This window comes from Anabrus simplex, chromosome 3 (genome assembly GCF_040414725.1).
Source record: "Anabrus simplex isolate iqAnaSimp1 chromosome 3, ASM4041472v1, whole genome shotgun sequence".
NCBI lineage: Eukaryota > Metazoa > Arthropoda > Insecta > Orthoptera > Tettigoniidae > Anabrus > Anabrus simplex.
Window position 1 is genome coordinate 5,399,286 of NC_090267.1, and position 27,689 is coordinate 5,426,974.

General features: G+C 38.3%; 1 protein-coding gene across 1 annotated transcript in view; it reads right to left on the bottom strand.

Moving 5' to 3' along the window:
• LOC136866911 (zinc finger protein 431) overlaps nt 1-27,689 on the bottom strand; it is a 282,813-nt gene that overhangs the window by 41,520 nt on the left and 213,604 nt on the right. Inside the window, exon 5 of the mRNA XM_068226903.1 lies at nt 26,856-26,940. Within this exon, the coding sequence (XP_068083004.1) occupies nt 26,856-26,940 (85 nt within the window). The remainder of the gene's footprint in view (nt 1-26,855; nt 26,941-27,689) is intronic.

Below are 27,689 nucleotides of genomic sequence, written 5' to 3' on the forward strand. Positions count from 1 at the left end.
TACTGCCGTACTGCCGGATTTGACCTTTCTCCACGCCGACGCCACACTCGTCTGCGGTGACTATCACTGACAGAACAGAAGCGTGACTCATCGGAGAACACGACGTTCTGCCATTCCCTCATCCAAGTCGCTCTAGCCCGGCACCATGCCAGGCGTGCACGTCTATGCTGTGGAGTCAATGGTAGTCTTCTGAGCGGACGCCAGGAGTGCAGGCCTCCTTCAACCAATCGACGGGAAATTGTTCTGGTCGATATTGGAACAGCCAGGGTGTCTTGCACATGCTGAAGAATGGTGGTTGACATGGCGTGCGGGGCTGCCACCGCTTGGCGGCGGATGCGCCGATCCTCGCGTGCTGACGTCACTCGGGCTGCGCCTGGACCCCTCGCACGTGCCACATGTCCCTGCGCCAACCATCTTCGCCACAGGCGCTGCACCGTGGACACATTCCTATGGGTATCGGCTGCGATTTGACGAAGCAACCAACCTGCCCTTCTCAGCCCGATCCCCATACCCCTCGTTAAGTCGTCTGTCTGCTGGAAATGCCTCCGTTGACGGCGGCCTGTCATTCTTAGCTATACACATGTCCTGTGGCACACGACAACACGTTCTACAATGACTGTCGGCTGAGAATCACGGTACGAAGTGGGCCATTCGCCAACGCCATGTCCCATTTATCGTTCGCTACGTGCGCAGCACAGCGGCGCATTTCACATCATGAGCATACCTCATTGACGTCAGTCTACGCTGCAATTGGCATAAAGTTCTTACCACTCGTTCTTGGTGTTGCATTTGCTCTGTCCATCAGTGTATTATAAGTAGAATTTTGTAAACAATATAAATTTATTAAGGATGAGCTGTGTGTTTAATAGAAAACATTGTTAGCGTAAATTGTATAATATTGTATTATAGGAAAAAATTTTCTTCTCTTGTTAATTTAATATTTAGTGCTTGACAATAATGTATTTTAGTGTACCATTTGCCACCAAGGTAGACACCTCACTTACAAATAAAGAGATTTTGATTTGATTTGAGAATATTTCAAAGAATTGCTGCAATCAGATGAAACTCGAGAATGGCAAGATGAGGAACAACAGGGTAGCTATGAAAAAGAAGAAGAAACAACATTGGAAGAGTTAACTGAAGCTGAGAAGGAGATGAGAAATAATAGAGCTGTGGGAGAAGATAAGATACCAGGTGAAATATTTAAGTATGGTAGTCTAGAATTAATATAGGAAATGTGTAGATTTACAAAGAATATTTGGAGAAGCGAGGTAATGCCAACAAACTGGAACACAGCCCTTATTGTACCAATATATAAAAAGGGGGATAAGACAAAGTGTAATAACCATAGAGGAATAGCGTTGCTTAATGCAGCATAAAAAGTATTTGCTAGGATAATGAACAAGAGACACTTTGGCAGTGGCAACCCAATCGTACTAATAGCCTATATATGGTTCATTCATTACATCCTTGATCCAGTCAAAGACTGGAAAACAGGTTGTAGGTTTTCATTCATTCATTCATTCATTTATTGAGCAATAGACTACGACCATATGCAGAAGCCACTATAGAATACCAGTGTGGGTTCAGGGAGGAAAGAGCAACAACAGACCAGATGTTCACCCTCAGGTTAATAATGGAGAAGTGTTACGAGTACAACATTATGGTTCACCAACTTCATGTGGACTTGAAGGCAGCCTACGACAGTGTTAATGGAAGGGGGCTTGTTAAGGTGTTACAAGATTTGGGAATACCACCAAAGTTAGTGAGACTCGTGAAAATGACTTTGACCAACAATAGCTGCAAAATAAAAGCAAATGGCAGATATACCAATAATGATCCAATCAATCAAGGACTAAAACAAGGAGATTCTGTATCACCAACACGTTTTAATCTGGCACTGAAGGGGATCATGCGCAAAACTGCCAAGCAAATCAGATGGTACTATATTCAACAGAATGGCCCAGAGTATGGCCTTTGCAGACAATATAGTCATGCTTGGGAAGAATAGGAATTAGCTGCTCAAGAACTACACAGTTTTAGAAAGAGAAGCGGCTACATTGGGCTTTGTCATAAGTTAGGAGGAAACAAAACATATGATCAACACCAGAAATAAAACAAGATGGAGAGGGATAGAGCAGTTTGAAGGGTTTGAAAGAGAAAATGTTCAAGTATTTGGGAGGAATAGTCATGAAAGATAATACAGTACCAGTAGGGATAAAGACAAGAATAGCGACAAGCAACAGATGCTATTATAGTTTCCATAACTTGTTGCGATCGTCAAACATTTCAAGGCAGTTGAAGTTGACAGTGTATAGAATGATTATAAAACCTGTAGTTATGTATGGATTGGAAACATGGACAATTACACAACAAATTAAAAATACTTTGGATGCATGGGAACGAAAAGTGTTGAGGAAGATATATGGTGCAGTACACAAGAAACGTGGCTGGAGAATTAAGACCAACAAGGAGCTGTATGAACTCTATAAGAATCCGTCAATAACTGCAGAAATAAAGATGAGAAGATAACAGTGGTTGGGACAATGCAGTGAATGAAGGAACAGTGAGTGCCAAGGAAGGTGATAGTCACCAAGCCCAAGGGAAGTTGTTCAGTGGGACAACCAAGATTACTGGTGGCTGGGCGATGGAGAGGCAGACTTTTGAGAAGACTAGGAATACAGAACTGGAGAATGCTGGCCGCTTTGAGAAACAACTGGAGGAGACAAGTGATCGACAAGGCCCAGGTCCTTCAAGGACTGTAACGCTGGATAAGTAAGTAAAGTAAGTACTGTCAGCTGTGAATTAATTATTTAATGACTGTCTGACACAACAATATTTTAGGGAGCAATTTGAACTACCAGACACATGTGGCATATTTGAAGTTTCTTTGCTCTCATTCATGCAGGAGTCCCTCTCAGTGCTACTCATCTTGATGCTACAGTAACTCGCATAACGCGGAAAGGTAAAGACTTAACGCATGGTGAACGCTGTTTTATTCAGATTGCAGTTTTCTAGTTTTAGATGTCATCATTCTACTAAATATCGGTCTGGACATGGGATTGTGGAGATAATGCTTATTTCCTACATCAGAGCGAAGGAATTCAGCATGGATTCAATGAGGGAATTTAAACACAGTATATTGTGTGAAGTGCTGAGCTACAATTGATGAAACCATGATATGAAGTGACCTACAACATGCAATCGTCCACCCCAGGATGAGTTCCAGTCATATGGGATAAGAAAATTACGTTGATTTAATTATGTACATTTTGTTTTGATGATTGTAATAATTTGACACCTTTCCTCTAGAATACTGCAAACTAACAAAAAGCCACCTGCTGAGATTACAAAAGTATAATTTAATAATGTCCACCTTTCCTGGTAGATTCTTTATGGTCTTTGGGTAATTTCTGGGTATTCTTTTAATTTCTTTGCTGCGATGGAGGTAGTATTTTCATCACATGTAATGGGAATTTGAGAAATAATATAATCATGAACGCTACTAATATTACAATTTCCCCAGATGTCCTTGCAACTATACATGGGAAGTGTAACTTGTGATCTGTTAATCAGAAGATCATTTTAACTGTGATAACGGCGACATGAGAAACAAGAATGATATACCTGTAGGAGGATAAAGGAGTGTGTGGTCCTAGAGTTTACCATGCATTTGGAAGGTGTACAGTGTTACAGTAAAAGTGAATTGACCCTCGAGTCAACTTATGTTTGTACAGTTCATTTGCAGATTTGGTGGTGAGTAGATAGCCACACTCGTAAGCACTTTGTGCAATTTGTATTTGTGAACCACTATGTGAACTGCATTTAGCCTCACGTACGGAATCTCCTTGTTAAGCTACAAGTTTCTGCACTTTAATGTCATTTCAGAGAACTTCTATATTTGTTTCCCATTGTTTTGCTTCTTAATATCAGGAGTGTTTTCGTGATGATTCCACGAGTTCAAACAGTACCCCTCATTACTGATGCAGACGACATTATGATAACTGAATAATAATAATAATAATTCTGTTACTTGGTTTATTTCTGCTTGGTGTGTCCCTTCTACAAATGTACTTCCTTAGTAGTATTTGATTAGTGTGGGATTATATTTTTGTTTCTGACATGATATTTTTGCAACTTTGTCATTTGTGTGTCGATCAGTTTTGCAGTGTCTGTTGGTAGGACCCTATTTTGTTCTACCACATTGTTGTTCAGGTTAAAAGTAGAGAACTGGAAGGAATACTTTAATTTGTAGTGTAATAACATTTTTGTAGACATAACTTTATTACTGTAAAAGTGTACAATCAATGATAAATTTACTTTAAGGATAAATATTGAGATATCCGCTATATCAGTTCTGCCAATTGTGAGTATTCTGAAACTAGCTGAATCAACTCCAATCTAATTCAATTTTAGAAAACTTATTAAAATCTTATTTGAGTGAATTTAATTCTGAACGATGAAAAGCATTTCAATAATTAAAATTTATATAATTTTCAAACACACTTTCTGACAGAATGAGTATAATGTTTCTTTTATTAAGAGTAATCATCACCCATTTATTAAGAGCGTACTGAGATCATTTTCCAATATCGTAGATAGTTATGTTGAGCGAAATAAACCTGTGCACTGAGAGAAGTCATCAGTCCTTGTATATCCACACACAATCTCTCATATGGTCTACCGCTTGTGGATGAAAGAGCTCTGGGTGGTCCTGAAATCGATGGGCACATATAACTGGCATGCGATTGGTCTTACCATTTCCAAAATTTGACAGAAACATACTATTGGTAAGAGTGTGTTAGGTTTTGGCAGCTGATCTGCTTGACTTGATGAGGTGATGGACAGTAATGAGTGGATACAATGACAATGGTAATCCATGTGGGGCACATAACATATTATTCCTTACAAAGAAATAATAAAACAAAGTTCCTGTCCGTCTGTGCGTGATGCCCAGCCAAATCTACAGCACACAATAATTTGAAATTTTTAACAGGCAGTTTGGAAGAGGTCTAAAAACACCTCAAAATCGTGTTTTTAATTTTTACTTTTGTTGATGAGTTAGGAAAGAAAAAGTCGGAAAAAGTGTGCTCGTATATTAAAATCCAATGTGCTGTCACCAGGATTAAATGTGTAGATTCACTGTCGCTAGGCAACGTACAAAGCATAAGTAATATAATTGAAAGAGCCATTTTATGTCATGGTGTAGGAAGCCATTTTCAGTCCCAGATACAAAGTGCCATATTTAGTCCATAATACAAGAAAGTTCTCGTCAATGTGTGTGTGTCTGATGTCAGCCAAATCTACAGCATGCAGAGATCTGAAATTTCCCAGATAGGCAAATTGTTAGATGAGTCTTTAGACAGGTTTTCAAAAATAATTTATATAATTATTGAGAAAGTCAACAACTTTCCAGTCATTCTGGAGTGCCACAAGGACAAAGTTCAACTACATCAAAAAATAACAAATTAAATTTGAATAATTAACAACACAATCTGTAGCCTTAAACATGAGGAAATGCAAAGAACAATGCAATGGTTATTAGGGAACTACCGTGAATACAGAAGTGATTTTAAAATTGCCAAAGTTCCTCTTAAAGTACGCCGAACCTGTTCCAGAAATTCATAAAAACCCACTTAGAGTGCCAAGTGCCCCTATCATTAAATCCAATAATTCCACTTCATCTAAATGGTACTTTCCACTGTAAGCATGTAAATGTTCCTCTTTTCAGCATCAACCTCCTAAGGCTGACCAACATGATGCTCCATTCTGACCCTGGGATCGATAATATAAATTTTCTTGCTGTCATGTTTAATCCTTTCAATCATTTATTTATTCGTTATTTACCTTACTTTTACTCATTTGATTTATTTTTTCACTTATTTCTTAATTACACGATATATTTAATTCACTAAAAATGTTCAAGAATACTATTATAGGATGTGAACCATGCTATCAACTAACCCCATCCTGTTGTTGTTTGCGAGTCATCAGTCCATCGACTAGTCTTATGCAGCTCTCCATGCCACCCTATCCTGTGCTAAGCTTTTCATTTCTATGTAACTAATTCATCCTACATCTGCTATAATCTGCTTGTCATACCTTGGTCTCCCCTAAATTTCTTGCCACTTACACTTCTGTCAAAAGCAACTGAGCAAATCTTGGGTGTCTTTAAGATTTGTCCTATCATTCATCAATCTCCTCTCACTAATTCAATTCAGTAACACTTCATTTGTGGTCGATCTATTCATCTCACCTTCAGCATTCTACTATTACACCACAGTTCAAAAGCTTCTACTCTCTTTCTTTCTGAGCTAGTTACTGTCCATGTTTCACTTCCATACAATGCTATGCTCCAGATGAAAGTCCTCAGAAGCATCTTCCCAACTCTTATATCAATGATCAAAGTATTTTCTTAAGAAAATTCTTCCCTACTTGTGTTAATCTGCATTTGATGTCCTCCTTACTTTTGCCACCATTATTTATTTTACTACCCAAGTAACTGTATTCATCTACTGCCTTTTAGACTTCATTTCGTAATCTAATATTATCTGCATCACCTGTCTTTGTTTGATTGCACTCCACTAGTTTTGTTTTGAACCTACTTATTTTCTTCTTGTACTCATTACCGAAGACTCACTCCATACCATTCAGCAGTTTCTCCAGATCTTCTGCAGTCTCAGATAAAATATCAATATCACTGGCAAATCTCAGAGGTTTGGTTGCCTCTCATTGGATTGAGAATCCCTTCCCAAATTCTTCTTTGATTTCCTTTACTACCAGTGAAGTCAGGATTACTTCACGAGTTCCTCCTTTTCTTCTGAAGCCAATCGATCTTCCAACTCAGTTTCAACTTGTCCCCCTATTCTTCTGTAAATAATACTTGTCAATATTTTGCAAGCATTAGAGACTAAACTAATGGTGCAGTAGTCTTCATATTTGTCAGCACTGTTTTCTTGGGAATATGTATAACAACATTCTAGAAAAATCTGATGACACTTCTCTTGTATCATACATCTTAGACACTAAATGGAATAACATCCCCATGCTGGTTTCACCTGATTAAGTGCATAAATTAGAGGGAATGCCATCAATTACAGGTGTTTTGTTGCTATTTAGGTCTCTCAATGCTCTGCCAAATTCGACCTCAAAACTGAGTCTCGCATTTCTTCAGCATCAACAGCCTCTTCTTGCTCCAGAATCATACCATCTATGTCTGTATTTTGAGACAACTGATGGATATGTTCCTGCCATCTTTCTGCCTTGTCCCCTTTCTCTAGAAGTGGTTTTCCCTCTGAACTCTTGATATTCATACACATAGATTCCTCTTATCCAATGGTTTCCCTTATTTTCCTGTATGCAGTACGAACCTTTCCTACAAACATATACCTTTCAACATCCTTGCACTTCTCTTCCAGCCATTCTTCCTTAGCTGACCTGCACTTTCTACTTCATTCTTTAATCACCTGCATTCTTTTCCGCAATCCCCATTTTTTAATTCCTGTACTTTTGCTGTCCATCAATCAATTCTAATATCTCCTGTGTCCTTTGGTTTCTTGCACTTCAGATGGCATTTCATGAAAAACAAGTTATGGTCAGAGTCCACATCTGCTCATGGTGCAAAGATCAACCAGCCAACTTCCTTTATCCCAATCAATATTCTCCTACTGCATTACCTTCTCTTCCTCATCATCTGCTAAACTAGTAGACACACAGACCTGCACTAATGTGGAGAGGATTGGTTTGCTGTCTATCTTGACAAAAGTAATCTCTTCACTTACCTGCTGCCCTATTTTCTTATTCATTATTAAACCAACTCCTCAATTCCTCTCTTTAATTTTTTGTTGATAATTCTGTAGTCACCTGATCAAAAACCCTGCTCTTCCTGCCCATGTACACTCACTTTATTTGTTTATTTATCATTTGTCTTCTTTCAAGTGTTGAAGTGGCCCTCTCTTACCTTATCCACACTTACAATACATCTCTGCAGATGTACCTCATAATTTAGCTAACACACACACAATCTCTATCAATCTTATTTATAAAGAAATTAAAATATTTTTGACAACATAAAGCAGAGATTTATGTTCCCACTATTCGTTTCGAACACTAAAGTTAAGCTTATAATTTAGAATAGAGCTACAGTATGTTCTAGATCTTCAGATGGGACTACTGTATTTTCTTACCCATTCCTGGTAATGCCCCGGATAAATTTCAATGTGACTATAGGATCAAACATACACAGTTATCAATATTCACAACAGTCAAGTCCATTTTTGGATAAATAATGTTACAGAATGGACAGAGAAAGCTCTGCAAAATAAGGGAATATGCAAATGACATGAAGCAGATGACGACACTTACGAAACTCACGAATCATCGAGGGATGAGAGAATACAGACAACCATGGAGCATACAGAAGAAATGTTTTTCCTAATTGAAACTATCATGAGCCATGTGGAAGATGATTACAATCCATGCTGATCTTTTATTTAAGAGCAAATTGCAAACATATCCAGCTTGAAAGATGAGAGGAAAATAATAAGTCTCCTGTAGCATAATTTAGACGTGTTCGATTCCAAACAGGAAAATTCCTGAACATTGCCTACACAATGTTAGTTAATGATTGCTCACCATACTGAAAGATGCCATATCCGATACCTGAATGGCATTATCCACAGATTCAAAAGATTGAGGAAATTGAATTAAATGAAGTAATCTCTAAAATTTTCACACCATATGTAAAACCTTTACTATGGTCAATAAGCCCAAATGCTTCATAGAGGTTCTGGTTAGATGCACATGAAAGTAATGAAAAAGTGATACCAGAACACGACCAAATCCTATTAAGATGAAAACAATTCAAAACGTTCCGAAACCTACTCATGTAAAATTTGTGAATGACAGTTTTTCTCAGTTGCCCCATTGCAAGGTTTGGTGAGAGAAAAGAATTATTGGAGATCGATCGATCGATCGATCAATCAATCAATCAATCAATCAATCAATCAATCAATCAATCAATCAATCAATCAATCAATCAATCAATCACTCAATCAATCACTAATGATCTGCATTTAGGGCAGTCGCCCAGATGGCAGATTCCCTATCTGTTGCTTTCCTAGCCCTTTCCGAAATGATTTCAAAGAAATTGGAAATTTATTGAACATCTCCCTTGGTAAGTTACTCCAATCCCTAACTCCCCTTCCTATAAATAAATATTTTCCCACATTTGTCCTCTTCAATTCCAACTTCATCTTCATATTGTGATCTTTCCTACTTTTATAGACACTACTCAAACTTATTTGCCTACTAATGTCATTCCACCCCATCTCCCCACCAACAGCTGGGAACATATCGGGACAAATATTTTAAGTTCCCTATGAGAATCAACATCTAAATCAGCTCAGAACATACCACTTAGTCAAGCAGCTCATCTTCTTTCTCCCAAGTTTTCCAAGCCTAAACTTTGCAACATTTTTTAATGCTACTCTTTTGTTGGAAATCACCCAGAACAAATCAAACTGCTTTTCTTTGGATTTTTTCCAGTTCTTGAATCAAGTAATCCTGGAAGGGTCCCAAACACTGGAACCATACTCTAGTTGGGGTCTCACCAGAGACTTATATGCCCTCTCCTTTACATCCTTACTACAAATCACCCTCATAACCATGCGCAGAGATCTGTTCCATTTATTTACTATGATATTTATGTGATTATTCCAATGAAGATCTTTCCTTATATTAACACCTAGGTGCTTACAATTATTCCCGTAAGAAACTTTCACCCCATCAACACAGTAATTAAAACTGAGAGGACTTTTCCTATTTGTCAAACTCATAACCTGACTTTTCACCCCGTTTATGATCATACCATTGCCTACTGTCCATCTCACAACATTATCAAGGTCAATTTGCAGTTGCTCACAATCTCATTACTTATTTATTACTCTGTACAGAATAACATCAACTGCAAAAATCCTTATCTCTGATTCCACTTCTTCACTCATATCATTTATATGCATAAGAAAATATAAAGGTGCAATATCAATGCCTTGAGGAATTCCCCTCTTAATTCTTACAGGGTCAGATGAAGCTTCACCTACTCTTATTCACTGAAATCTATTTTCTGGAAATATGACCACCCATTTAGTCACTCTTTTGTGAAGTCCTACTGCACTCATTTTTGCCAGTAGTTTTCCATGATCCACCCTATCAAATGCCTTAGAAGGTCAATTTTGAAACAATTCATTTGACCTCCTGAATCCAAGATATCTGCTATATCTTGCTGGAATCCCAAAATTTGAACTTCGGTAGAATAACCTTTCCTTAAACTAAACTGCCCCAATGTTTACATGCAATGCATGTCAAACAGACTGGCCTGTAACTATCAGCTTTGTCTATCACCCTTTCCTTTATACACAGAGGCTACTATAGCAACTCTCCATTCATTTGGTATAACTCCTTCAAACAAACAATAATCAAATAAGTACTTCACATATGATACTATGTCCCAATCCATTGTCTTTAGTATATTTCAAATTCAGCATCTTATTGTAAATGCCACTGTTATCATAAGTCAATTTTAATACTCCTTAAGTATTTGTGACCTCCTCTAACTGGCTATTATCCCTGTAACCAACAATCTTTACATACCGCTGACTGAATACTTCTCCCCTTTAAAGATCCTCGCCTGCACACTCCTCTTGTTCATTAACACGCGAGAGGTCACACCTGTTTTAGAATGCGAGAGGTCGCGCGAAGGCAAATTGCTCATGCTTCATATTTTAATGAGCTGCTATTTTCCTTTGGCGGTGAATGCTCTGATAAAAATATTAATATGTACCCTGTGTAACTGCCTTTCGACTAGTACTAACATAATTACCCAGTAACAATATTTTCTCAATGTAAAAAAATTAATGAATTTTGTCGCAAAATCTGGTAAAGTTACGAGAGCTTTTAAGAGCACGAGAGGTCCCGCGTGAGCAAATTGCCGCAACGTTTCCATTTGTACATTACAATGAATGATTTGGTCACAATTCAAGATAAAAGTACAGCAGCACACTTCACTGAAAGCCACCATAAACCTCATGAACTTTACTTAAGAAACTTTCTTGGAAATGCAGTCATGTAAGAATGCACTACGCGAGGGGTCGCATGAAGGCGGCAGATGTGAGAGTGAAAGAAAACTTAAACTACTCCGGAATGCAGCAGGCAATTCACTGCTGATAATCAACGTCAGGTGAGAGAGAGGGAGAGGAGGGATGAAATGAGAGCCCTAAGCCCTACAGCGGCTAGCAACGAAATTATTAACAAATATTTAAAAGTGCGGCAAATTGACACGGGTGCGACCTCTCGCATGTTAATGATTCCTGGAATGTCCTTCTTTGAACCTGCTTCTGCCTTAAAGTACCAATACATACCCTTCCATTTTTTACTAAAATTTGTATGACTGCCAATTATGCTTGCCATCATGTCATCCTTAGCTGACTTCTTTGCTCGATTCAATTTCCTGGTAGGTTCCCTCAATTTCTCCTTATTTCCACAGGCAACTCTATCTCTATTTCTTTCCACTCCGCACCTCCTTCTTAGGCTCCTTATTTCTCTGTTATAATAAGTGGGTCTTTACCATTCCTTACCACCTTTAATGGTACAAACCTGTTTTCACATTCCTCAACAATTGCTTTAAACCCATCCCAGAGTCTGTTTACATTTTTATTTACCGTTTTTCACCGATCATAGTCATTTGTTAAAAACTCCCTCATGCCTGTTTTATCAGCCATATAGTACTGCCTAACTGAACCATGTGATGGAGCTTTTACTAAAACTAAGCTGATGTTGCTTAACAATATTAGATTAGGGTACCCAGATTTCCACTGAAGCTTCATAATGGAATAGGATGACCCCTCTGTCAATTTAGCATCCAAATACAATCCTAACAGCTTGACACGTCATACAATATAATATCCGCTTCCCCTCTGCATCCACACTTCCTTCATCCACACCCACATCCTTGAGTGGTTATCTGCATCCACAAAATGGTTATCTGTAGATAATTTAAATATTTAACTACAGTATATTATACACAAGGTATTGAAATGGATAGATGTGTTTATATAGTACAACAGGCCTGATACCTGGCACCAGAACCCCTACAGTCACAGGTTTACGAGCGATTTTCTCCTGCGACAACTACCAAGGTATTGAACTTTGTTCCTTCCTTCCATTAATTGTGGGCAGAACCCAGTTAGACTTAGGTCAGATTTACAGTTTTATGGTTTCAAGGCTCTCCATATATCACCATCCTCCCATACCAATGTCAAGGTTGCATTACCATAAGCAAAAATAAGAGTATACCTGAGTGGAAATAGATAAACATCATTATTTAGAAATTATCAGCAAAATTTTCTGCACTGCCAAACAGTTTGTATCCGCCAAGACACTAACTTTGTGGATATCCGCATCCATGCAGGGCTCTAAATATAGGTTATACGTTGTTATCTGCCTAACTGCCTCTACGGTATTAGCATTTCGTATGCAAGTTGTACTGGCTGTAGAGTTCACACTGTAAACTAGATAATTAACACCAAAAACAGAAACAGACATAATGCTGAGCCCTGAGTGACACCATGACTAATGTAAAGATCAGATGACTTCATGCCTTCAGCTTTTACTCCTTTTCTTTTAATGACTTGGGTATGACATCAGGTTATCATGCTGATTATATTTAAATCCACAGTAATCTAATTTAACAATCAAACTTCAACTACATTCAGCAATCAGTGTGTTAGGCAGCACTAACTACATATTATAAAACACACACAATGTTGGGGATGGTTATGTAAACCAGAAAGGATTCCCAAGCATAAATAAGCAAGTTACTTGTGACTCAAGTACACTGATCATAAGCATAGAATCCCAGTGGCATGGAAGTGCGCATGATTCGAGTATCTGGGAACAGTGTTCAGTAAGTCAGACACCAGCAAGATTTTAGGACAATTACTGCTAACTGAAGATAGTGGGTATGAAATCACTCCATGGTTATCCACGGCTACAAGTCGCTTGCTCGGTGGGGAACGCGGATATATCCGCCGATTCGGATTATATGTTCTTTCTCAGTTGCCTGCCTGCAGAGGTTTATTTCCTTTTTAGCAGTGTATTCTGGATGAGTCTTCCCTCTGATGTGAATTTTTTCAACTATATTCTCCCAATACAAATGTGTCATCCACGAGTTGCAACATAAAGAACGAAGCTGAATCCGGGCAAGAACGACCTAAGGCCTAATAGCTCCGCGCTGAAGCTTTAGCTCATCGCCTAATCGTCCCTTGGATATAATAATATTGCTGTAGAAGGGATTTCTAGAGATTATGACACTGAACAGACTTCTCTGATGACATTTTAGAACTGTGACCTGATTTATTATCCCCAGTCTTGAGTTCATCCTTCACGACTGGGGCATGTGTTTATCGCGAGTTACACATTTTATTATCGTACGCATCCGTAATACAGTCCTATTTCATGATTTCTGGCCAAACTGCTGAGACCAGGGTTCTATTCGATCCTTTTTCCTACATTTTTTCCGCTAAAATATCTATAACGAATTACCGCCTCCCACTGTCAGAGGAAGACGATTTACGAGTCATGATAAACAAAATGTTGGAATTTAGTGGGGAGAATTGTGATATTAGTGAAGTAATTTCTGCCAAAGGGGAATTCGTAAGTGACAGGAATTTACATGGAAAATGTACTGCAAGGTCGAATATACAGGGTTTGGGCGTAGCTGATGCGAATGTTCAGCAGTCGCAGAAGAGATGACACGTGTTCGATTCCAGTTCAAGTAGCGATCATGACAGTGACAGTTGTGACGATAATACTAATTACCATCCAACCATTGCAAGTTCTTCATCAACTTAAACTGAAAATGGACAAAGAAATTCCCGCTTTTATCCAAATTTCCATCGTGATGTAAAAAGAGTGTTTTTAGGGAAAACAAAACTGAGCGAAATATTTCAATTACTTTTTTATGACGAGATATGCCAGAACATAGCTGAACAGACAAAAGATGCCGAGCAGGAAATCGCACATAAATCCCAGTTTAGTAAGACAAAAGGAAGGAATCGAGATCAAGACCGTGTCCGGACAAATAAGGATGAAATAAAGCTTCTTATGGCCATACTGTTGCCGCAGGGGATTGTAGAAAAACCTAAATTAGGACACTATTTCTCTCAATCGCTTGTTCACTACACCTACTTTCTATGAGGTGATGACACAAAAGAGATTTTTTCTCGCCAGATTGAGTGGCCTGGCCAGCCTCCTGACCCCAACTTGGCAGGTTCTATTCTGGGTCAGACCGGTGGTATTTGAAGGTGCTCAAATACGTCGGCCTCTTGTCAGTAGATTTCTTAGCATGCAAATGAACTTCTGTGGGACTAAATTCCGGCACCTCAGTGTCTCCGAAAACCGTAAAAGTAGTTAGTGGAACGTGAAGCCAATAACATTATTATTATTATTATTATTATTATTACTATTAGATTTTCCTCCACAGCTTTTTACATATCTCTAACAATGAATTGAATAATGCACAACTTCCTCCCAAAATATACGAGATAAATCCAGTATTTGACCACCTGTTAGCAACATTTTCGGAAGCTTATATCCCTGGTGGCAAAATTTCAATTGATGACAACCTCTTGCTATGGAAAGGGTGGCTAGGGTGGAAAGTTTACATAATAAGAAAACGATCGCGTTTCGGAATGGAACTATATAAATTATGCGAAGGCGAGACAGGTTATATAACATGACCTGCTTCCGTGTGTATCATAATGAACAGCTGTGTGAGACGTAACACTGTGAAGACTGTAAATTTTACCTGTATTGTAGTGTAATGTAGTCCGTGTGTGTCACTTGGTAACTGTAGGGAGGTTATATAAACTTGATCCCTCGCAAGCGCTAACCAACATAACAGAAAATTTCGTGAGTATTATAATTTATTCCATTGTACATCTTTTAAGTATATGTAAACTTTGTAAATCTACAATTTACATACACAGAAACATTTATTTGCAGGCAGAGATTGATAGTAAACTGCCTAAAATATTCAGGTGAAAGTTGCTGTATAAACAAAAATCAGAGCTTTGCTGTTAGGAAGAAGAAATCTCGATTTCACAGTGTGATAGCACTTAGTACGTTTTTGCATAAAGTATTGAAAAATTAAAATAATAGAATTTTTCACAAATTAAATATATTATATTCAAGTAAATATTTCTCTTTTGGCCCTGCAATAGTTCATTTTAGTCTAAGATTGTTTTTAATCAAGTAATTAAATGTTTTCTTCAATCAGGGAAATCGCTCCCCACATGAGAGTGAGCTAGTGTGAACCGAGCTCCCCGCTTAAGGGGTTAATTCCAATGGCATGGGGGCTGGGTGTATGTGTTGTTTTCATCATCATTTCATCCTCATCACGACGCGCAGGTTGCCTACGGGTGTTAAATAGAAAGACCTGCACCTGGCGAGCTGAACCCGTCGTGGGATATCCCGGCACTAAAAGCCATACGGCATTTCATTTCATTTTTCAATGCAATGCCTTCGTAATGACTGTAGGTTGTGTACTATAAATTAAAGCAATGCTACACTGTCGGCATCTAATAAAACAAAGTACTCTGCACCTCAAAAATACTCTGTAAGATGTAGAACTTAACAAAATACATGCACAAAAGTAAAAGGTATAAAACAACAATAAAATTAAAAATTAGTTATGTTACCTAAGTATGTGAGTGCAAGCATGTATGTGTGTGAAATATTAGGCTGGAACCCTACACACAAAATTCCTCCCTCACACACACATGATCGTGTATGCCTGTTTTCCTAATTTTTAATTGTATTTGTTCATAAATGTATTTTCTGTTAAGGTACCAAACATTTTTTTATTTACATACACAGCACTGGTACATTATTTTGTATGATATATGAAGGAAAATGCTTAACTGCACTTACATTAGGAAATTTCTACTAAATTACCAAACAAAGAATCACATAACATTAAATCAAATAAACCAATCGGTAAGAGTAGATTAGTTTAAACAAAAGATACATTTACTACATACATACATGTGTAGGCAAGTCAATAAGTATTTGCAATTTTGCTCCAATTGTTTTTAGGTTGGCCCTATGGCAATGTGTGCTCACCAGCCGCTGTTGTCTATATGTGTGGCAGGTTTCAGTGTTATCAGATCAGTACAGCCTGTGCTGTTGTGACGTAAAATGGCCGCAACACTCTGAGTTTGCACCAAGGGAGAACAGCATTGCGTAATCCGTTTTTGGTGGTCTGAGGGTGTTCCAAAAGTGGAAATTAATAGAAGACTTACAGCACACTACAGGGACAATGTTGTGCCACAGCGAAGTGTTCACTAGCAGACTGAACAGTTCCAAAGGGGCCACACAAGCGTGAAGGATGGGGAAAGATCCGGGCATTTACCTGCAGCCCTAACTGATGCAGATATTGAACAAGTGTGCAATATGAGCCTGAATAACTGAAGAGAGACTGTTGAAGATGTGGCAAACCATATGCACCATAGCCATGGTTCTGCGTATGAAATCATGCATAACAGGCTAAAATTTCACAAAGTTTGCTTGAGATGGGTTCCAAAAGAACTGAATGAAGAGCATTCATGTGAGAATCTGTCAGCACGTACTGGACCATCATGCTAATGAAACACAGCATCACTGGAGATGAAACATGGGTTCACCACTTCGTCCAGAGAGCAAGTGTCAGAGCATCCTGGATCCTACATCAAGAAAGAAATACAAGAGTCAACCTTCTGCAGGAAATGCTCACATTGTTTTGGGACTCTCAAGGGCCAATCCAGGAAAATTACCAAGAAAAGGGAGAAACTGTAAACAGTGAACAGTGATATGCTGGTAAACAATCTGAAACCTGTAATTTGTAACAAACAAAGAGGTCGATAGTTAGAAGGAGATCTATTGTTGCATGACAATGGGCGTCCACATACCACCACCCACACCGCTCAAACTCTTCGAATGTTGCATTTCAAGGTATTGGAGCATCCTGTGTACAGTCCCAATCTCGCTCCATTGGGTTACCATCTGTTTGATCCACTTACAAATGCTCTATGAAGCCGTACTCAGCTCCAATCAACAGGTGAAGGAAACGGTGCATATGTGGCTTGCTGCACAATCAAAACACTTTATCAGACGGTAGCAGAAAGATTGTGAAATGGTGGACCATGTGTGTTGAAAAGCAGGGGCAATGTTGAGAAATGACATCAATAAAATGTGTGTACACTCCTTGTAATAAATTATAAAAATTTATCGGAGATACCTATTAGCTTGCCTTCATACAAACAAAATTTTAGACCCTTAGGCCTTTCAGCACTCAGTCTACAAGACTCTGTGAATTTACTAAAGGTTGACACAATCCTCTATTTGCAACCTGTGCAGTGTCCTCATTTTTGTTCTATACCTCTCATGTTTATATCCTTAGAAACTGTGTCAAACCATCGTCAACTTGATCTCTCTCTATTCCTCTTATGCTCCATAAAAGAGTCCATTATTCTCCTGGGTAACATATCCTCCTCCATTCATCTCACATGACGCCACCATCAGAGCTAGTTCATGCATACAGCTTCATCCATGAAGTTCATTCCTAACTTAGCCTTTGTCTCCTCGTTCCGAGTAACCTCCTGCTATTGTTCCCACCTGTTTGTACAAGCAATCAATCTCGCTACTTTCATGCTTGTTATTTCTAGCTTATGAAAATGATATCGTGAGTCTACCCAGCTTTTGCTTTCGCTCCCATATTGCAGAGTTGATGGCAACTGGGAGCTCACTGTATTAGCTTTACAGCACCTTGATTCAATCTCACTTACTATATTACCATCCTGGGAGAACACACATCCTAAATACTTGAAATTATCTACCTGTTCCAGCTTTGCATCACCAATCTGGCATTTATTTCTCTCGAATTTCTTATCCACTGACATCAATTTAGTCTTCGAAAGGCTAATTTTCATACCATACCCATTGCACCTATTTTCAAGTTCAAAGATAATCGACTCCAGGCTTTCGGCACAATCTGCCATTAAAACCAAGTTGTCAGCATAGGCTGGACTGCTTACTCAATTTTCACCTAACTGAATCCCTCCCTGCCATTTTATACCTTTCAGCAGATGATCCATCTAAACTACAAACAGCAAAGGTGAAAGATTGCAGCCTTCTCTTATTCTTGTAAGTACCCTGAACAAAGAACTCATTCTACCATCAATTCTCACTGCAGCCCAAGCGTCAACATAAATGCATTTGATTGATTTTAATAATGTATCCTTAATTCCATAGTCCCCAGTGTTCCGAGGTATCTGTGGAACAGCAGAGGTGAAAGAAGGTGCGGGGGTGAACAGGTCTCAGAATACGAAATTAAAGTTAAGATAAAATTTAACAAGGTTATATTTTCTTAGCAAAATCCAGAAATAACAAGAATGGCAGGTACAGACTAGCAAAGTAACAAATGTACAATTACAGTATTCACAGGATTTGGGCTTCAAGCCCCGGACTCACAATTCTTGAGCAATTAGCCCAACTTTACCCAAAAAAAAACAAGATTCGACAAAGGGGCAGAAGACCCCAATCATGTTCAGAAGCAGTTGCTCCCAATTACAAGGTAAAGCCTCCTCGAGGCACCCAAAATCAATTTCAAAAGAGCGATCCGCTCTGAAAGTTTAAGCCTATCAAAGGCCACACCAAACTTAACTTTCAAGCTGTCCTCCAAGGACATAGACACAGGGGTAAAAAGATACCCAACCTACTGAGGCCTATTAAGTGAAGAAACAGAAATATTACATGGCCTCGACAATACCAATTTGAGAGGAGGCGAAGCTGCACTCCTAATACATTTTGTTTAAAACCTACTTGGCACTAGGCCGTTAATGCAAGGGCTAATCCCATACTAAGGAGGTGACTTATATGAGAAGACAATTTACATTAGGCTAGACAGGAAGAAACGGTTGAGAAAATAAGTTCACCTCGAAGCAATATGAGTGAGAGCTCGAGAGGGTTAAGCACTCTCTATCCCAATTTGTAGTTAAAACAGAAAGAATTGATACCGAGTGTCTTTACATTTTAAAGGAAAGTTACATGGAAAAGGCTTCGGACCTGCCCCGAGAGTTAAACTGCTGAGCTAGCAAGGAAAGAAGTTATTAAAAGGCCATTACCTTGTGGTTGAACAGCTGCCCGAAGAAAGAGGCGCTTCCCGCCCCCTGCTACGTACTTTACACACTGAAAGATGTTACTGAAGTGGCGCGGAGACCCGAAAATCAGCAGTTTATATACTCTCGCGGAAAGTTCGAGGCGTTTCAAGAATGAGAACACCCTCCCACAAGAATTTTATTGGCTAACGAAGAAAACCCCTACACAAGATGAAGAAGAAACACATTATTGGTGGAAAATTAATTCGACAAATTCGGGATTGGTAAATTCAAAACAAGGGGAAAGAAAGGGTTAATATTGCCAACTTAAACAATGACTGAAAGAAATTTAACAAAGAACAAACTTATGAACACCAAATTTCTTCACAAACATAGTTCTTTCACTTCGCACCAGGGTGCATAATTGTATTTCTTCAGTAGTGCCATCTGGAAGAGAATGTCCACACTTCTTACTACAGGTAAAACAAAAATACATCGAAAACGACCCAGTTCAGAAACTTCAAAATTTCCAAGTAGTGACATCTTCTGAGAAACTTGAAAATTAACACAGTAGATAAAGTTCCGGCTTCCTCCAGTAGAGGAGTTTCAACTGGCACAAAGTTTGACTTAGCGGCGTGGGGGTGTACCACCCGGTACACCCAGTATGGCAAAAAAAATTCCCATTGGTACCCTGTCGTATGCTTTCTCTAGGACTATGAAACATAAACACAACTGCCTATTCCTTTTGTAGCATTTTTCAATTACCTGGTGCATACTGAAAATCTGATAATGACAGCCTCTCTGTGGCCTGAAATCACACTGGTTTTCATCCAACTTCCTCTCAACGACTGATCGCACCCTCCCTTCCAAGATGCCAGTGAATACTTTGCCTGGTATACTAATAATAATGTTATTTGTTTTACGTCCCACTAACTACTCTTTCAAGGTTTTCGGAGATGCCAAGGTGCCGGAATTTTGTCCCATAGTTCTTTTACGTGCCAATAAATCTACCGACACGAGGCTGACGTATTTGAGCACCTTCAAATACCACCGGACTGAGCCAGGATCGAACCTATGAGTAACAACACAGTAAAGGTTTCCACCTATTCAATACAAAATATATTTACAATACGTATTTTAAAATTACATGGAACTAGTTTCGACCCATCTAGGGGTCATCATCAGCCACATCAAAGCAAAGATCACTCTTGACGAAATCCTAAGAATACGTTAATTTTAACAGTAAGATTATTATGGAATAACAAGTGAATGTGGTAAATGAAAAGAGATGTTAGTAAGGGACAGGTGAGTAATAGCTAATAAATATACAAGGAATATACATAAGAGGTTTGGAACAAAGTATAAAAGGGGGCTTAGTGTTGTAAAAATTATATAATCATAGAAAACAGTAAGTCCTTTTAATGAAGAATGCAATGTTAAATGACATATATAAAATTATATATGGCTTAGGAAGAGTGGAGGTGGTTTAGGAGGGGAAGAGGGCTTAAGATGGGGTTGAAGGGTACGGGAGAAAGGGTAATTGTCTCGGAAAAGTACCTTTGATTAAATTTAGGATTGAGTTTTGGTTGGCTGCATTATTGTTTCTGAGGAAAGTGATAAATAGATCGAAGAGTATGTTGGGTTTCTCTGAGATTTCATTGAGATTGTGACTGGCATTAAAGTATTGGTCTAGGTGTATGTAGTAATTTTCCATTATGTCGAGTAAAGGGCCCTTGTTTGCTAATACGAGGATGTCCATGTCTTGTTCGATATTGGTGAAATTATGGTTATAATCTTGCATGTGTTGGCCGATGGCTGAAAACTTGTTGTATTTTATTGCGTTAGTGTGCTCGTGATATCTGATATTGAAGTTTCTACCGGTTTGCCCGATGTAGGTTTTTCCACAGGTGTTACATTTCATCTTATAAACTCCTGATTAAAAAAAACTGCTGGTCCTGTTGATGTGTGAAGTATTGTGTAAAACGTTCATGTTCTTATAGTTGGTTTTGAAGGCTATTTTAACGCCTTGTTTCTTAAAGATATTGGTTAACTTGTAGATATCATTGTTGAACGTGAAGGTAGAAAATGTTAGAGGTTTAGTTGTTTCTTTTTTGAGGATAGTTTTTGGGCGATATTTATGTTTATTGATTATCCTTTCTATAAAATGGTTGCTGAAGCCATTGAATTTTGTGATTCCGCGGATTGTGTTGAATTTGTTCTTTAGATCTTTCTTGGACGTAGGTATGCTGAAGGCTCGGTGAACTAGGCTGTTGTATGTGGCTCATTTGTGGGACTGCGGGTGCACTGAATCTTGGTGAATGGTGGAGGCTGTTTGAGTGGGTTTTCTGAATATTTTATAACTGAAAGAACCTGAGTTTCTAGTGATGGTTAAATCTAGAAAGTTGATTTTTAGATTTGATTCGGATTCTAGTATGAATTTGATATGAGGATCAATATTGTTGAGTCTTAAGAGGGTGGTAAGTGGTGGATGCGTTAATTGATTTCTCATTCATGATTACAAAGACATTGTCAACATATCTGGCCCAAAAGAGAATGTTTTCAAATTCACTGTCAATTTTGGTGTATTCGAGGAAATCCAGGTATATTTCTGCTACCCCATTGCCAAACAATCTTGTTGATATATGACATTGTCGAAAGTGAAAAGTTATTATTGAGGATTAGTTTTAATACTGTGATAAAGTCTTGTATATCTAGTTTGCTTAAGTGGCTGTTTTTGTTTAAATTGTTTATAATTATCAGAATTAATTTTGATAGTTGTATGCTTGGGTACATGTTTACAATATCGAAAGAGTGGATAGAGTGATCAGGTTGCAAATTGAACTTGTTAAGTTTTTTACTAGCTCTGATGTGTTTTTAATAGACTCTTTGGATAAAAATTGATAATTTTTTCTTAAGAAACATTGGATGAATTGTGATATTTTGTATAAGGGGCTCGGTCTATAGTTGATAATTGGCCGGATGGGAACTCCGGCTTTGTGTATTTTGGGAAGAGCTTTAGCAGTGGGGAGTCCTGGGTTCATTTGTATGAGTTTGGATTTTTCCGGTTCGGTAAATAAAAATGAAGTGTTTTTAAGAGTTTGTTTAAGTAGTATTTGAATTTTTTGGGTGGGGTCTTTTTTGATTATGGAAAATGAGCTGTCTGTGAAAAAGTTTTTTTTGTTTTTTCAATATATACTTTTTTATCCATGATAACTGTTGCATACTAACATATCTTTTCATTTACCACATTCACTTGTTATTCCATAATAATCTTACTGTTAAAATTAACAAGTTCTTAGGATTTCGTCAAGAGTGATCTTTGCTTTGATGTGGCTGATGATGACCCCTAGATGGGTCGAAACTAGTTCCATGTAATTTTAAAATATTGTGAATATATATTTTGTATTGAATAGGTGGAAACCTTTACTGTGTTGTTACTCATATGTTATTCTCAGTTCAATACGGACCTACAACATGAAATTTATAACCCTTAAGGATCGAACCTGCCAAGTTGGGGTCAGAAGGCCAGCGTGTCAATCGCCTGAGCCACTCAGCCCGGCGCCTGGTATACTAATCAATGAGATACCTTGATAGTTGTTGCAATCCTTCCTGTTCCCTTGCTTATAGATAGGTGCAATTTCTGCTTTCGTCCAATCTGAAGGTACCTTACCAAACTCTCCAGCTCATCTTACTACCCTACGATGCCATTTCATCCTTGCCTTCCCACTATACTTCACCATTTCAGGTGTAATTTCATCTATTCCTGCTGCTTTATGACAATGGAGTTTATACCACCTTTTCCACTTCCCGAGGAGTGATTTCACCATCATAATTTTTCTGCTTCCCATGAGCTTGGTTGTTTATGACAACACCAGGAATATTTCCTTTTACACTGAGAAGAACTTCAAAATATTCCCTCCACCTGTCCAATGATTCACTGGAATCTATTATTAGTTCACCTTAATGACCTAAAACACTGTTCATTTTCTATTTTGCCTCCCTTCATTAGATTATTTGTTACTGCCCACAAAGGTTTCACTGCTGCTTGACCTAGCCTTTCCAGGTCATTATCAAAATATTTAAATTTTTTTTTTTTTTTTTTTTTTTTTTTTTTTTTTTGGATTCAATGACTATTTGTTTCACTCTGTTTGTTTATTCTACATGCAATTCCCTCTCTGCATCAGCCCCTGTTTTGAGCTATTTTTGATAAGCTGCTCTCACTTTATCATTCACCAACATATTCGCTTCTTCCCATCTTTACACTCAGTTGTTCCCTTTCTGTTTCTGCTACAGCTTTCCATTCTCTTTCTATATCCTGAACCTGCTTACTGTGCACTGTTCAGAAATTCTCACTAATCGTATCCACATACATCTGCCTAATTTCCTTGTCCTGGAGATTTACTACTCTTACTCTTTGCAGACAGATTTCACTTTCTCTATCCCAGGCCTAGAGATACCGTCAAATGGGGTAATTCCGATCATTTTTTAAGGTTTTTTTCGGATACGTTCCGCGTTATTTACGTAGTACTTACCAAATTAAATATATAAGATTAATGATTCATTAGCTTTTATTTGACGTAACAAAGAATCGTAAGTAGTTGATAATATTGAAAAAAATTAATAAAAATCGGTGATCGGTGTTACCCCATGGAGTGGGGTAATTCCGATCAGTCATTTATTTTTCTTGATTATCGGTATTTGACCGTCTTATGGGTAATACCGATCACATTTTTACTTTTTTTAAATATTTCTTAACATATAAACCTAAAACAAAGCAAATAAACAATCATTAAATCACTAGAAATAAGAAAATTGAAGTCTCTAAACACATTCTATTTTCAAGCTATTTAGTAAAACTATTCGAACCAACAGTCTCTATACTTTGATCATCATCATCATTATCCTTGTCAGCTGCATTGGTGGCCAAATCTCTCACCACGATCCCTTTGCCGGGAGGAACAGTCAAGCGCTTCGCACGGCGAACCGGTGCATTTGTACTTGCCTCTCCAACCCGGGCTCGCTCGAGATGTTGAACGAACGATGCAGTCCACGATCGTTCTCGACTGATGTCATCAGCACTGTCATCATGTGGAATCTGGCGTAGCACGTTTTCTGGACAGAAAGGAACAATACCCGTTTTTCTGAACCCAGAAATAATATTCGTTGCACAATTTACACCTATCTTATTAAATGTCTCTTTTAGAAGTTTAGGGAACTCTGATTTGTGCACCACTCCCCTATTCGTTTTCTTCCATTCATCCAGCACACTTCGCCAAGCCATCTTTAGGGGACGAAAGAAGGCAACATCGAGAGGCTGGCAAAGGTGGGTAGCATTCGGAGGCAATAGAACAAATTTGACGTCATGCTTTTCACATAGCTTGATTACGTTAATTGAGAGATGGCTCGACAAGTTATCGCCTATCATGACTTTGGGCCCCTGTAATGTCTTTATATAAGGCAACATAATTTTCTTAAACCATGCCTCGAACATCGTAAGATCAAACCAGCCACTCATATTTCGGCTATAACCAGCACCGCTGATCCCTCCTTCTGTCCACGTGTCATACAGATGCTTACTTTTGTAGACGGTGAATGGTGGTAACACTGTACCGTCTGCAGCCGCAGCCACCATAACACTGATACTCGTTTTCGACGAGTCTAAAATTCTCTCAGGATGTTTGACCCCACGTTTCACAACAACCTTCACATTTCCCGGATCATCACAGAAATTGTCTCATCATAATTTATAATATTTGACATAGGGACTCCCTCTAGTGTGTTTTGCAGGTTATGGAAATAGTCCATGATAATATCTCTCGTAACTGTTGCCCTGGATCGTTTGGTGTTCTCCCCAATCCTCACTGTGAGTTCCTGATTCCTCCTGAGAAAACCTCGAATCCATTCTAACCCGGGACGGTTATCTGCGAACCTTTTCTCGACCTTCCCAGCGTGGTTCAAGTAACCCTGGACGATGTTACGTATATCAGTATTTCTGAGCGGGAAACCCCACCTGGCACATAACAGCAGCCCTTCAACGAGAGTTTTTTCCTCCTCCTTGTGTGAATATCTGTTCTTCAATTTGTCGTTTAGTGTGGTATATGGCACAGCAAACTGTTCAGATGCTTTCCGGATACTCATTTTCCCTTGACGGACAGCTTTTACTGCATTCTCTAAGTGGATAGGGTTATATCTACACCTTCCGACAGGTCCCAGTTTCTTCACATATGTCCTCACCATGATCGGTATTACCCTATACCAAGACAACTTCGTATATAAAAAGCCGTAACTTTAAAACAGTGTAATGTAGAAACTCGCGCAAAAGCTTTATATGATACCAAATAACAGAAGATAGGATTGCAGTATTAACTTACCGCCAGTGTATGGTATGTGACCTTCTGAAACAGAAGTTTCCAATGACAGCGATAATTTAATAAATTTCTCACTTCTTAACAACCTCTCCCGGTGAATTGTAGACAAGAATGCACATATTCTTAGTGCGCAATCAGATAGCCAATAATGTTCCCTTTGTTTATACGCCACGTATTGGATCCATTGTCGTCGTGGTTTCGCGGGAAGGCTCAGTTTTCAGAAGGAAGACCGAATGATCGATAATGCCCCATTATATCGGAATTACCCCACGTTACGGTACTTACTTCACTACAGAGCAGATAATGGTCATACAGTTACTACTGTTAACATAAATGTTACAAGTTATGAATTCTTGTTCTTTTAGGATGTCAGAATCCAGGGAAGTCTCACAATAAATTGGTAATGGATCTGAAGGTTGTGATGGAGCATTAAGTCTTCATATCATAAGTTATTCCCTTTTCACCTGCAATCTAGTGAGATGTAATATTCCAGTAGAACAAAATACTTGAGTTTATAAATTTTTTAGCTTCTTCTCTTTCCAGTTTGAATTTTTTCATTAACAGTCATTTGATTTTCTGCTTAGTGCTTTCATTTGGATAAAGTTTTGAGATTGTCCCATCTTCTGATTTTCCTCCTGTACCCAGTTCTTCTAGTGATCCAGAATCAATGACATAAGGTCCTAGAATTATCCTCAAAACTCTAGGAATATCTAGAAGTTAAAAGCATTTTTTCTACTAACACAACTTAATAATTTTATATTCTGGTTACTTTTTTGTCACTGCTTTGATAGTATTCAGAATAATTTTGAACTTCTTCATTCAAAGACATGCTCGCAGCTATTGGATATGTTTACACCAGTATCCAGTCTCCTGTAGAGTGTAAGACTTATCCAAGTATGCAGAGTCCTGTAGCCAACATTTTTTGTAGGTTAAAAATTTAGTTACAAATTCAAGTAAATACTTTCCTGTTATTTACTACTCAGTTAAAAGTAGATCTTATTACACTGAATTCAAATAAGAGCTTATTCTAAATAGTATTTTCTAATAAGCATCAGGCTTTGGTTAACACTAAATCACTGTGCACTCACTATAACAGATTAGGTGCACTGTTAAAATTTGTCAGTGTTTTCCTTTGATAAAGTTGGGAAACACAAAGCAACTATCAAATCATGGATATAAGGAAACTGAAATTGAAAAGCTGGGAGCCCATCAATTTCTTATAAGTAGAATGTTGTAATATAAAATTCACCATACCCTCTAATCATTAGAGGGATATATTTTATGACAATGCACTTACAAAGTTAGAGGGTTCTTCTTCTGTATCCAGAGGCCATGCTGGCTCACATTTGACAAACACAGCTTCCTCCATTCCTTTGACAAACCTGCAAAATACAAGCAATAGAGCTCTTACAAGTCCACAATGCGCTACATAAATTAAGAATCATCTTATGACTACTGTTTTAAATATTGGTCATTCAAATATGATCCCAATAGAAATGTTTAATCATATCACTGGTAGTAATTATTGATTTAAAGGGCAGTAAACCTGGACAACCTTCTACTATTTCATGAAGTCAGAAAATCAATGAAATGTGTTCCAAACCTTCTAATGTGCCTAAAGACAAAAGCGGGCCTGTATATATCTTTCTCTGTAAAGTACACCCACTTACTCCAAACCTTCTAATGTGCCTAAAGACAAAAGCAGGCCTGTATACATCTTTCTCTGTAAAGTACACCCACTTACTCCAAACTTGGCCCCAATCATTTCAAGATGTAGAGATACAGGGAATAATTTACTAACATGGAAGCATGTGTGGGAATGGGAAAATCATACAAAAATGATGTGAAGTGATACCTAAAGTAATGACAGGAGATATCCTCCCTTGCCAGGGATCCACTAACCTGCCCCTAGAAATATTTTTATGGTTTGTGGTGTGGTTTACTGTAGTCACGTGCTAGTTCATGAACCATGGGCAATGGCTGAGTGGCCCAGAAACTGATCCTAAAAGTCAAAATACCAGTTAATATGGAATCTATTCTGGACATATTGCTTTTGTCCAGGCGGCACCATCACTGGTCCCTAACAAGTTAGACGAGAGATTCTTCCTGAGACTACGTGTAATATATCCAC